The 11988-nt window shown below is 42.4% G+C and overlaps 1 protein-coding gene across 1 annotated transcript; it reads right to left on the bottom strand.

Annotated features, from left to right (window-relative positions):
* Positions 1-244: 244 nt before the first annotated feature.
* MIS18A (MIS18 kinetochore protein A) lies at positions 245-3726 on the bottom strand. Its single transcript, XM_059824206.1, has 5 exons — positions 3471-3726; positions 3324-3390; positions 2782-2904; positions 1410-1503; positions 245-689 (listed from the first exon to the last, which is right to left on the bottom strand). Exons 1-5 carry the CDS (start codon positions 3724-3726, stop codon positions 609-611), a joined length of 621 nt encoding a protein of 206 aa, XP_059680189.1. The 3' UTR covers positions 245-608.
* Between the last annotated feature and the right edge of the window lie 8262 nt (positions 3727-11988).

The raw sequence follows: 11988 nt of genomic DNA, 5'->3' as shown, positions 1-11988 counted from the left end.
TTATTTTCCTCCCCTTGAAACTGTAAAACATAGGACCTTCAATACTGCATGGAAAGCCATTTTATCTAATGCTTTTGAAGCCTTCTTTTACATTACATTTTAGCCTTGAGCTTGCAAAAAACCCACAAACCACCCCATACAGTTACTGTGCCATGCCTATCTCGGAGCACAGGTGAAGCAAAGTCTGTGAAGACAAGAAAAATGATACATGTTGTTCCTTCAGACATCACAGGGATTATTTTTATTGGTTTAGGAAGGAGAAGCACACCCAGTAAAGTAGATACTGAATAGCAGGGAAGTCAGGAGATAAATGCTTTGCTGTCAGAGATAAAAATTTAAATAAATATTCACATATAAACCAAAAGTCTACAGAAACTTGATTTAAAAATTCTATTTCTTTCTGGGTTATCCTTTTAACAGAAAAGAGGGGAATTCTTTGTCTACAGTGAAGACTCCTAGTCAGCATTGTTCTACCGCACCATGAGCCACCAATGTCTTTCAGTTCTTTGCACAGCTTTTGCAGTGTTCCCACAGATTCCAGAGGATTGCAAGGACAAGTTTCACGTACACCGTTCTCCTGCAGTTAAACTTCCTGCATGTAACTTCTTTCAGACTTTATTGTGAAGAGAAGCCATACTCGACTCAACAGCAGTCAGTCTTGTCTCCAGAGCCTTTAATACGGTGTTTGCCTATAAAGCAAATGGGGAAGATACTTGCTTATAAACAGAACTTGACAATACAAACAGCAAGTGTAGATGTCAGTAAGAGCTCAAATTTGAACTTGCATCACCAATCCTATTTGATTCTACTCCTGCTACTTCCATAGTTTGAAAGTTCACTCAACTCTAACATCAACTCCCCATACTTTCTCAAATGTACAACTGTCTTCAACCGTGGTGTCAGATCCACATATTCAGCTTTTGATAGACAACCATCAGCATTCAGAGTCAACTTTGTTACACTATTCACTCCCAACTGATTGGTACCTGCAATCAGAAGTTTTCCCATAGACCAAACTGTCAACTTTATTTATTATGCAATATTTCAATACAAAGTTACAGCAAAAGCATCAAGTCAGTTTACATGAAAGACAGAAGAGACATGACTAAAACAAAGTTAAGTGAAGATCTGGAGAAGTGAATCAGACCTAGTTAGAAACAAAATTTCTAATTACTGACAGACATAGATAGGAATCTAAAGCTGTGCTTGATAAACAGGAAGCGCTAATTATCATTAAAATTGAAGGAAAAGTTACTGAAAGTCTTGCATAACACAAGATATGAATAGCATGAAGCATTACAGCATATGTTAAAATGCACAGAATTGATCTGGATGAACTAAGAATATGAAGGATATTAAGATTTCATAGAGATGATTTAAACAAAGAATGATAAAAGGTTAAATCTTACCCTTTGTAGCACCTCTTCCAAGACAGCTCGACTTTCAAGAGTTAAAGGTTCCTCATCAGTAAGAGCTTGCTTTTCTGAGGATCCTAGAATGTAACTGATACACTACAGTTTAGATCATGCACTTTTCACTCTGAAGGCAAAAAAACAAATGCAGGACTCATCCATTGTTCTCAATGATTACGAGATTATTATTAATACACTAGCAAAGCTGAAGCATGATTCCAGCCACAAAAAATATTATATTTAGAAATCTTGTAAACAAACTATATAGTAGAACAAAAAGGGTTTTAAGGACAGAACTACCAAGACACCACCACTTTCATAAAGTTAGAACTCCAAGAGACAATCAGGAATTCTGGTGCTCCAGGATATGGTGAAACATTATGCAGACACTGAGAACAGCATAGCACTAGTAGCTGGGAAAACAACCATCACCATTACTGCACAAGAAAGTGCCATTTTGTCACCATGCTAGTGTTTCAGAGAATTTTACTGCCAAGGAAAAGCAAAGTATCACAGCTGGGGAAAGAGGAAATAAACAAATGTCCAGAGTAGGAAGGTGAACATCCACATAGATACAGCAAAATAAACTGGATCTTAATGAAAAGCAGAAACATTAAAACTAGCCCAGACAGAAATAAAGGTAACCTGTCACTGTTTACTAGGGTAATGCTTGTGTAAAAGCACTCTGGTGTGGAGACTTAATTCAGGATATAGTTATTGAAGAATATTTTAAGACCACTTTTAAGTGCTATAAACCAGTTAAAACCAGTACAATAGGATACCTTCATTTTCTAAACAGTTTCTGACTGTAAGGCAGTTAAGTGAGAGCCTCAAGCACATATTCAGTTTTAAGATTTGCTTTTGTCTACCTTATGAAGGAAAAAGCAGACTTGACCAGTACAGGTCAGACCTCACCCTAAGTTCTGCTTAAGCCCCTCTTGCCATGTTCTCTGCTGATACTTACCTCTAATAGCTTACAGCCAGGCCTATTTGGTACTACCTATGACTGCAGGCTCATTTTATGTTGTCTAAAGCAGAGCATATACGTAGCCTCTTCTGATCAAATGAGAAGGAACCCTCCTGGGTCGTGTACCTAGTGTTATTTTCCTGGGTGGTATGCAATTCCTTATACAAAAAGCGGCCCTGGTATTTTCTTTTTTTCTAGAATTTGTCTAACATTACACAGATGACATTTCTCACGCTTCAGCGCTCTGATGCTAACAGCAGTAGTACAGAAAACCACTCTGGAATAAAGCAGCAGAGTGCTACCTCTAGACATGCAGCAAATATTAACAGAAGCATCCCCCAATAAGATGCCTGGTGGGTGAAGCTTAGCTGGCAGGCTTACCAATAAAAATTCTGCCTTTACCTTTCAATTGAGTCAACACTGAAACAGAACAAATCCCTCTTGTAGTCGAGATGCTTTGGGGTGCATCTATAGATGTTGCCAAGTGTCATTGAGCAGCCAGAGCAGAATAATGTTTCAATCATGCTGTAAGTAAAACACATAACATTTATTTAGGAGAAAAGAAAAATAAACACCTCTCCCCATCCCTATTCTAAAAAGAAAAGTCATGCATTACGATTTTTTTAGAGCACTGACTCCTGCTTTACATAGTATAATTACGAGCACTCATCTCCCGGCCTGCTCTCCCAGCGGCCGGCTGACCTCAGCAAGACCAAAACATAAGCACTTGTACAGACCGCCCGCAAGAAGCGGGCCCGGGGGAACACGGGCACTCCCGCCCGCCGGCCCCGCGGGGCGGGCCGGCAGCACCTGACGGGCCGTTTACCAGGCTTTCCCTCGGCGCCTTCCCGGGGCCTCTCGGCTCCCTCAGAGAGCAAGGGAAGGGCCCAGGGGGGGACCCCCCACCCCCGGGGCAGCAGCGGGGCTCCGGGGCCGGGCCTCACCATCCGCACTCGCCGGGCCGCTTGGAGAGCTTCCGCTCCTCGTCCACCGAGACGCTGGCGGCCGCACCTGCGCAGAGGGAGGGAGGGAGGGAGGCAGGTGACCAACGGCCGCCGCGCGGGGCAGGGGCGGGCTGGGGCAGCACTCACTGCGCAGCAGGATGCAGCCCGCCTCCTCGTCGTTGGTCACCCAGCTCAGCGTGTCGCCCACCGGCCGCTTGCAGCCGGCACAGAGGAACACCATGGGCAGCAGGTCTGCGTTCTCCGCGCCCGTCCGCTGCTGCTGCGGCTGCTGCTCCTCCTCTACCGCCGGTGGCGGCACCCGCCCGCCGCGCACCTCCAGCAGCGACAGGGAGGAGTCCAGTTCCGCCACAAGGCCTGGTGGCGGGTAGAGCGCGCCCGCCATCGCCTTCAAACCGCCCGCGCCGGAAGCGGCAGTGACGCCCGCCAGCCCGCTGCGAGACCCGCGCCTCGCCCGCCGGGCGGGAAATACCGCCCACCCCCAGGGGGCGGGGACGCACTGCGCGTGGTCATGCCCCGCGCGCACAGCGGCGCCCCGCCCCCCAGCCGTTAACGGCGGCCGTGGTCGGTGAGGGGCGGCTGCTGGCGCCGCGCCGCTGTCCCCGCTGGAGGGCTGCTCCTGTGGGCCTCAGCAACGCGTGCGGAGGCGCGTCGGGGGTGGGGAGGCAGGGGAAAGATGGCGATACGTGTTTCGAAAGCTGCCTTTAACCGACCTGAGGCTTTTTGTGCTGTATTTGCGTACCTTGCTCCCGGTTCCGTGTCCCGGGAGGCCTGCCCGCCCGCCCTGCGTCCAGGGCCGGCGCCTGAACGAGCAGGCCTGGCCTCCCCAGCTGCAGCGTACCCTGGGGGCTTTAGGGGCCCAGTCCAAAACGGGCTGAGGGTCTGCTGCGCGTTTAGCGTCAGCAGTTTCAGCCCTGTGAACCTCAGTGGAGCGCGGATGCGTGTGTTTGCCGAGGCACCAGTGCTGTGGGCCAGACACCTTCCACTGGTCTGTCTTGGGAGCCCGCCTTTCCATCCGTTGCCTTCGGGGTGGAGGGGATGAAGAAGTAGCAAAGCGAAATACATGGTTATTCCAATACGTCCTTTAATTATGAGGCATTTTGTCCAGGTCTTGCCTATGTTCTGAGGCCGAGAGAAATTCAGAAATGCCTTTCAGGCCAGCTGTTCTCAGTAGCTCCAGAGAGCACGGTGTTGGCTGTGAGTTTCTGAGAGGGAAGGGTTTGTGATCCAGCTGGCACTTGTCCAGCCCGTTCTTAGGTTATTTGACATCCATCTCAGTTTAAAATATGCTGAGGAATAACATAATTGCCCACCAGGAAGTGAGGATTACATTTTAAGGGCTGCTGTTTCATATCTGTCAGACATTATTATTCATTGCTGTTAGATGTTTTTTAGTACCAAGGCAGTCCTTGAGCTGCGGGACCCCAGGGTGATTTACATAGGCATCAGTTATGCAATCTCTTTCTGAGGGCGCTGAAGTACAATGAAAAAAAGTATTTGGTTGGAGTTCTGAGCTGGTTTAAAATGCACTACTGAAATGGCTAACAGAACAAACTCCTCTGAGTATTTTTGGTCATATGAATATTATTGGGATTATATAGATCCAATTCCAGTAGATGGAAGCAAGTTGAAGGTTAATAAATGTAAGTATTGTGGAGTAGTAGGTGCTAATCTAGTACAGGAAAAATGTTGCATAGCTTGTCTCACTGACTTATGTTTTGTTTTACTTGCAATAGAGACCATGCCGGGTTATACGTGCGTGGTTTGTATGATTGGGTGTCTGCCTGCCAAACTGACTGTGCTCTACTAGCAGTTATTACTAATACTGAAACTCTTTGCTTTATCTTACAGTATTTGAAACTTTAAGACTGCTGATACTAACTCTTATTTAGAAGGACGGATTCTTTTTTAGCCATTTGCTAAGTGGAAACCTAATGACTTGGAAATCTGTAGTTTGGGGTGTTAGTTACCTCTATGCTACTATCAGAAAAGTTGACTGAATGAGCAGAGTTTTTCATAAGACTATCATGCTTTCGTCTTGGGACGTAAGGCTTACATTACAACTGATAAACATTCAACACCTTAGTAAAAGAAGAAGTGTATGTTTCTGCTAGCCAGGAACAACAAGCTGAAAACCTACTACCTTTCCTCCTTTGATTTAGTGCTACTGTACTGTAAGATAAAGTAATAATATACATTATTGTCAAAATACTTTATTGCCGTGGAAGCTGATTCTGCTGGCTTTAGAAGTTTGTTTTCAAAGTGTATAATATGAAATAGCATTCACCAAATTCACCCTGCGGCAGTTAATTCCGTTTCACACTTGGTTTTGCACAATGAGATGGCGATGCCTTTTTAGGGTTACTTAAAGTGGCAAGCAATTTTTTTTTTTCTAATGTAGGTGTATTGGTTAGGTTTTGATAATATAAAATGACAAGCTATGTCATGAGGGATTAACTTAACCGAGTATAGTTGGATGGGTTGATGAAGATCGAGGGAGAGCGGGTAGGCATGTTTGAGTCACTTAGGCTATAGGCAGCGTTTTCCCTCGATTTCTAAGTCTCTACCTATGGTTGTATCCTCATTTGAGTGACAAAGCTATGGCCTTTACTGGTTGCTATTTAGTTTACTGAAGACAACTACAACTGTTTGGATATCGTTTCAGAGACTAAAATGGCTTTCCCCAAGGTTATTATAGTGATCTGGTCTGTAAGGAAAACGTGATAGTCTTTCAAAATATTTTCATGTCTCTCTAATTAACAGTGAGAGAAACTGTCCTTCTAATAATGAATATTGAACTGGACAATGCTAGGAGCTTCGTGTCCTTGGCTTGCCTTATGAGAGCAAGAATAAGGAAAGGGAGCAGAAACTCATATTCTGCACTGCCTCCAGAAAAGTTTTTCTGTCCACTCTGATGAGCCTAGGGTTTATTGCTTCCTAACATAGAGCACCATGCCTTAAAGAACGTGGTGTAAATATCGACATCCTTCCATATATAAAATCTTACTCCATAATACTGTAGAGCAATATTTGGTGCTGCTGGAATCAGGCAGGTTATGGGCAGCTTCTCTAATTCTCTTAATTTTAAAGTTAGGGCAGATAATTACCCCCAGATTCCACCAGGGAACCCCCAAACTGCTGAGTTAAGCTAGCTGTAAGTCCCCGGCATGTGGCTGGCTTAGCAAAAAACAGAAATCAGGAATCTAACCATTCCCCTTTTTTCTCATTAATAACATCTTTCTAACATTTGGGTTGCCTGATACATAATAGAGGTGGAGTTTGTACTACAGCATTTCCCCCCTTGGCAATTTATAGGATGTTTCTCTTTACCCAGTTGCCTGTTTTCTTGAAACTTGTAGAAATTGTGTTTCTGAGAGAAGACGCTCCCCCTCTGTTAAATTTAATTCAAATTTCTTGATAGTGCCATGGAGGAAATTGCCACATACACGTGTGTGAGTGCTTATGAGTGATCTCATAAGCCTTATTTCCATTAAAAAAGCAGAGTAGACCGATCTCTTCTTGATTATTTTTTAAAATTTGTTCTCTCCCCCTAAAGAAGTAGAGAAGTCTGCCACCTTTCAGGTCTTTTTATATTCTAAAGAGGTGATTTATGCAATCATACATTGTGTTCATGTATCTCATCTGCTCCTACAGTAACTCCAACTTGATCTAGTTACAAAGGAGTGGAGGCCTCAAAGATACAAAATACCTGCAAGTTCCTACAGCTGGTGACTAGATAATAGAGCAAGAACATTGTGAGTGAAGATCTTGACTGACAAAAAGGCTGCAGGGTGAGATCATGCCTTGTTGGACACCAAAGGAAATCAATCACCTTTGGGCTCAGCTTTGGGAAACAGATCTGCAGGAAACCAGGCTTCTGTATTTCAGCTGCTCGGCTCCCAGGCAAAGGAGAAAGATGCAAGTGTAGGGTTTGGGATGTACTTTTTTTTCCCCTCAGCAGGTTAATGATAAGGCAAATTGAGTTCTTTGGGGTGGCTGTTTATGTAAGATATTTCTAGGTAGCTTGTCAAAATGGAGTTCTGCTCTATGATTTGTGTCTTTTAAAAAGCCCACATTGGCCATACCAATTTCTAAACTAAAAGTGTTGGGTTTGGTTTTCTGATAGCCAGGGAAGTGAAACTGTTTTCAACTGTTTTCCTTTTTTTTTTTTTCCCCTGCTTCCTGTAAAAATAGACATTTTTCCATGTCAGCAGTCTAGGAGGAATGGAGACTTTCGTCATCTTGGTATTTTTATTCTTCCTTCTCCAAATACCAGTGGGAGAACAGAGAGTTACAAGTTATAAAGAAAACACCAAGGAAAATAATTCCACAGTTGGTCAGTTTTTGACTTGTTTTGAATAAAAGCACTACTTTGTAGGTTTTCCTGTCTTTGCATAATATTTACATTCTTGTACCTTCAAAAGCCACTGTTGGGATTATTGTCTTCATGTGCTTGGAAGTATGTAGACGAAGTAAGTTCAGCAAGTCCTTGCCCTTTGTGCTGAAGATGAAATGTGATCATTTCCCTTCAGATAGCCACAAACATTCCAAGTTTTTCAAAATATAGGATACCCCCAGGATTACAATAACTGCTGTATTGGTGTTCCAGAAGGCCTCTGCTGATTGACTGCAGTGGGACCCGAGCATTTGTTTAGGTGCATTGCTGAATCAGACCAAATGAATCATACAGTCGTCATAACCCCTGGGATGGGATTATAGCTCCCTAATTCAATTTTGCCTGGTTTTTTTTTATTTAATGTAAAACAGAGACCTGAATCTTTGCCCTTTCTTTCCTCTGTTATGTGGCCTGTCCCTGAAGCATTCTGAGACTGTGTTTGTCTCATGAAAATGAATCTAAATCCAGCTATAAAGTAATGGTCTTGCTTTTTATTAACAGCGTTGTGCAGCTCTCTTGGTTTTGTATAAAAATAATAAAAAGCTTAATTGGTCCATGAACTAATAGGCTATTTAAAAACATATGCATACAAACACAAAAGGTGACTGTAAAATTTAGCAATAGAAAAGCTTTTTATAGGTTTTTAAAATATGTTATCCCAGTTCAAAAAAAAATCCTAATTGCAGGACTTTAAAAACAGTCAGGAAGTTTCTGTTTATCTCTCAAGAGTTCAAACTCCCACTGAAACCTGGAGTAAATTTGATTAGCTTCAGTGAATTCCATGAATCGTATTAAAGCTGCTTTTAAAAGATGAAACCAAAATAGCTCTGATAGGGAATTCTATAAATCCAAACTTTTCATTTCTGTCCCATTTCTGGACCATGAGCTTGCTTTTTTTTTTTTTTTTTTTATTAACAGGAGTCCCCTAATTGTCCCTTGAGGAGTTGGGGTTGGCCAATAGGACCCTGTTGCTTTTTCCCATAATAAGTTTGGGAAGAGCAGGTCAGAATATTGGCCCTCACATGCTAATTTACCATCCTCTGAATTAAAGCTCAGTAAAACTTTTTTTAACAGAGGAAGAATAAAATAAGTTGACCCTCCACATTCTTATTTCTCAGTAGCCCAGCCAAAACTCAGCTTTCCAATAAGGCTCGGGCTGGGTCAGCTCTAGTTTTGAGTTTAAAAGGAGCTGGAATAATTCCCCCCAATCTCTTTGTGGCTCTGATGACAATACGTTCTGAACTTTTTCACAAAGAAACACCTAATCAAACATATTGGACCTGTTTCAAAGAACACAATGTTTTCTGTCCTTTCACATGGAAGATTTATTTTATCTTGGTCAATATTTGTCTCTAGAGTCAATGACCCTTCTTTTTCACCTCAGTCTGAGTGAGTAGCCGGTTATGAATTCAGGGCATTTCTCGACTTACGCCCTGCGGAACACCCAGCCTTTTCAAGGCTTTAACTGGGACCTCACCACCACAACACTGATCCCAGGAGGGAGAATTTTTGAAACAGTGACCAAATGTGCTGCTGAGCAGGAGCAGATTCATCCCATCTAACAGTGAGCCCATAATTGAGGCAGTCATTTCAGCAGCACCGTAGCCTGCCTTCATGAGAGAGCAACTCCCTTTTCTCCCCTAACCAGCTTATATGCCCATTACCACTGGTCACCCAGATCAGGGATCGGTTCATCTGTTTTTTTCTTTTATCAATGAAAAATATATTTTTTTTCATCTGAATCGGGGATAACAGCAGTGGCAGGGTCTTAGTCTGGTTTAAACCAATTGTGAACCCATACTTCAGTGCTAGGAATCCACTTACTTGTTCCTTAAAGAAACCACTTAGGCCTGATAAAGTAGGCTGCATTTTCAACTATTTTACGTTGATTACAGCAGTATTGCAGCTGAACAGGGGAAGGTTCACATTCTCTTCCACTGGACTGATGTGCTGTGAGGGTCACAGGCACTTTTGAACAAACTTTCTTTGGTATTTGTCTTGGTGGAAAATGTTTTCAAGGCTAGAATTCCCTCCCTAAAAGCATCATCTTAAAGATCATGGACTGTTGTACTTTTTCACCTAGGAGCAGGATTTGGCTATGCACTGAGCAGTAATGGCTCATATTGAGTACCACAGTGCTTACTGCACTGTGATTTTGTAAAAAAAACCATACCCCCTGCAAAGAGCTGAAACTGTGAAAACCATCATTGCTCAGTATTACCTTTTAAATATAGGCATAGTGCTAGTCACCATCACACTTACTACATTTTTTTCCCCAACCACTCCCCCAGCCCTGGCCGTGCACTGTTACAATAAACTGCTAGGAGGCTCTTAAGACTTTTAACAAATTGGCACTCAGATTGCTCTCTCTCAAGAGTTTAATTAAATTTAATTAATTAAATTACACACCTTTCTTAGAGATCATAAATTATATTACTGTGTTTTATATTTGTGACAGAATTACTGTGTTGTGTCCACAGATTCTATTGTCATAGCCTTTTGGGTTGGGCTTGCTGCGTTTGTGACGTTTCTTTTCCTTATTTTACTGTATATGTCCCGCTCTGGATCAACTCCAGTAAAGTAAGTACAACCAGAGATAAAGTAAGTATAGCTCAGTGTGATAAAATAATCTGCATGAAACATTCATTCACTGCTTCAGGTGATCCAGCAATCCCAACATTTATAATGGCACACAGAGATGACACTTTTTATGTTATTATTTGGTTTGAGTGTCTCTCAACCCATGGCTATTCACTGTTTGTATTAATCACCTGGATAAAAATAAATCCGTAACTGGTGAGGTCTGCAGGTGAGAGAAAGATGGGGGAACAGTAAACCACGAGGATAAGCAGAGCACTCTGGACTGCTTGGTATGTTCACAAACAACATGCGTTTTACTTATGCCAGCTATCCAGGTTGCATTACTATGGAAGTAAGAGTGTCTGTTTTACACACGGAATGGGAGAGTACCTCTTGTAAACCACACCTGAGAAGGAAGTAGCAATCATGGTGGTAAAGCAGGTAAACACAAGCTCCCAAAGCAATTCTGTAAGCCTTGATCAAATGAAGAGAAAATTTATTAGTGAGATCAGGAAGGCAATAGTACATGCGCCATTGCTTAGATCATCCCAAGAATCTTGCACTTAACGTTAGAATGCAATCTTTAAAAGAGGTTTTAAAGAAATTGGGAAGAATTGGGAAAAAAATTATTTGAGTTCCAGAAACACATCCTACGGTGAGAGAAATTAACTCAAAAAATTAGTTTCTCAAGGAGCAGTGGCTCAAAGATGCTCCTTGTGAACTGTGCATCTTTTAGAACACTAGTGTCCAATTCAAGAGCCCCATGATAATTATCAAATGGTAAAGTACCATACTAAAATGCAATGGCTGGAAGCTGATGCTACACAAACTCAGGTGTACCACATATTTTATGTGAGGGTAATGATTCACTGGAACAATTTAGAGTAGAATATTAAATGGGTTGTGATTAATTCTTCTTTCACGTGGTGACTGAACATCTGAAAAACATGCATTTGTATTCATCCAAAGATTACTGTGAGGAGCCTATGGTCTATCATGACTCAGTCCCTAAACACTTTTAAGTTCTTGTAGGTTAAATTAACTCAGTGAAATTATTGACTTGTAATTGGCTAAAGATCTGGGCAAATTTTCCTTTTTTTTTTTTTTTTTGTTTTGCAAATCCTGGCAGGAGTATGACAATACCTTCCTTCCCAAAGATGACCTATATCTGAACTTCTGTCCTTCAGCATAGTAATCCCACGGTGACACTACAAATACTTCTAGAGAGAGTATTAATCAGTTGGAAGTGTGGTTGTGAAATGACTTGAAACACCATGGATGTGTAGCATTCACAGTACCAGTCAGCTTAGGAGTGAGACAACATGGTCAAACTGGGTTTTCTGTTGGGGCAGAATCTCCTGGAATTAGCCTCAGGCTATTTCATTAGTGATTAAAGTTCACAGGCATGATTCTGTCACTCTCACCCACATACCTTAATTTAAATTTCAGTAAAGTACTATTCAGCATTAGGGAGACAGAGTTGGGTCTGAGCCACTGAGTAGCCCAGTAAAGCATAATAGCATCTTCAGGCTCAGAGTGTGTGCAGCATTATCTAGCTCTACAGAAGGAGATCCCAGAGCTGCATGTTTGTGTCATCGAGACTGTTTTTACAGCTGGGCTTAACAAAATGGGGAGATACCCTCCAGTGGCACATAGATGGAATAGCTAATC

The sequence above is a fragment of the Gavia stellata genome, chromosome 1, assembly GCF_030936135.1.
Source record: "Gavia stellata isolate bGavSte3 chromosome 1, bGavSte3.hap2, whole genome shotgun sequence".
Lineage (NCBI taxonomy): Eukaryota > Metazoa > Chordata > Aves > Gaviiformes > Gaviidae > Gavia > Gavia stellata.
This window is presented reverse-complemented; position numbering and strand designations above follow the sequence as displayed.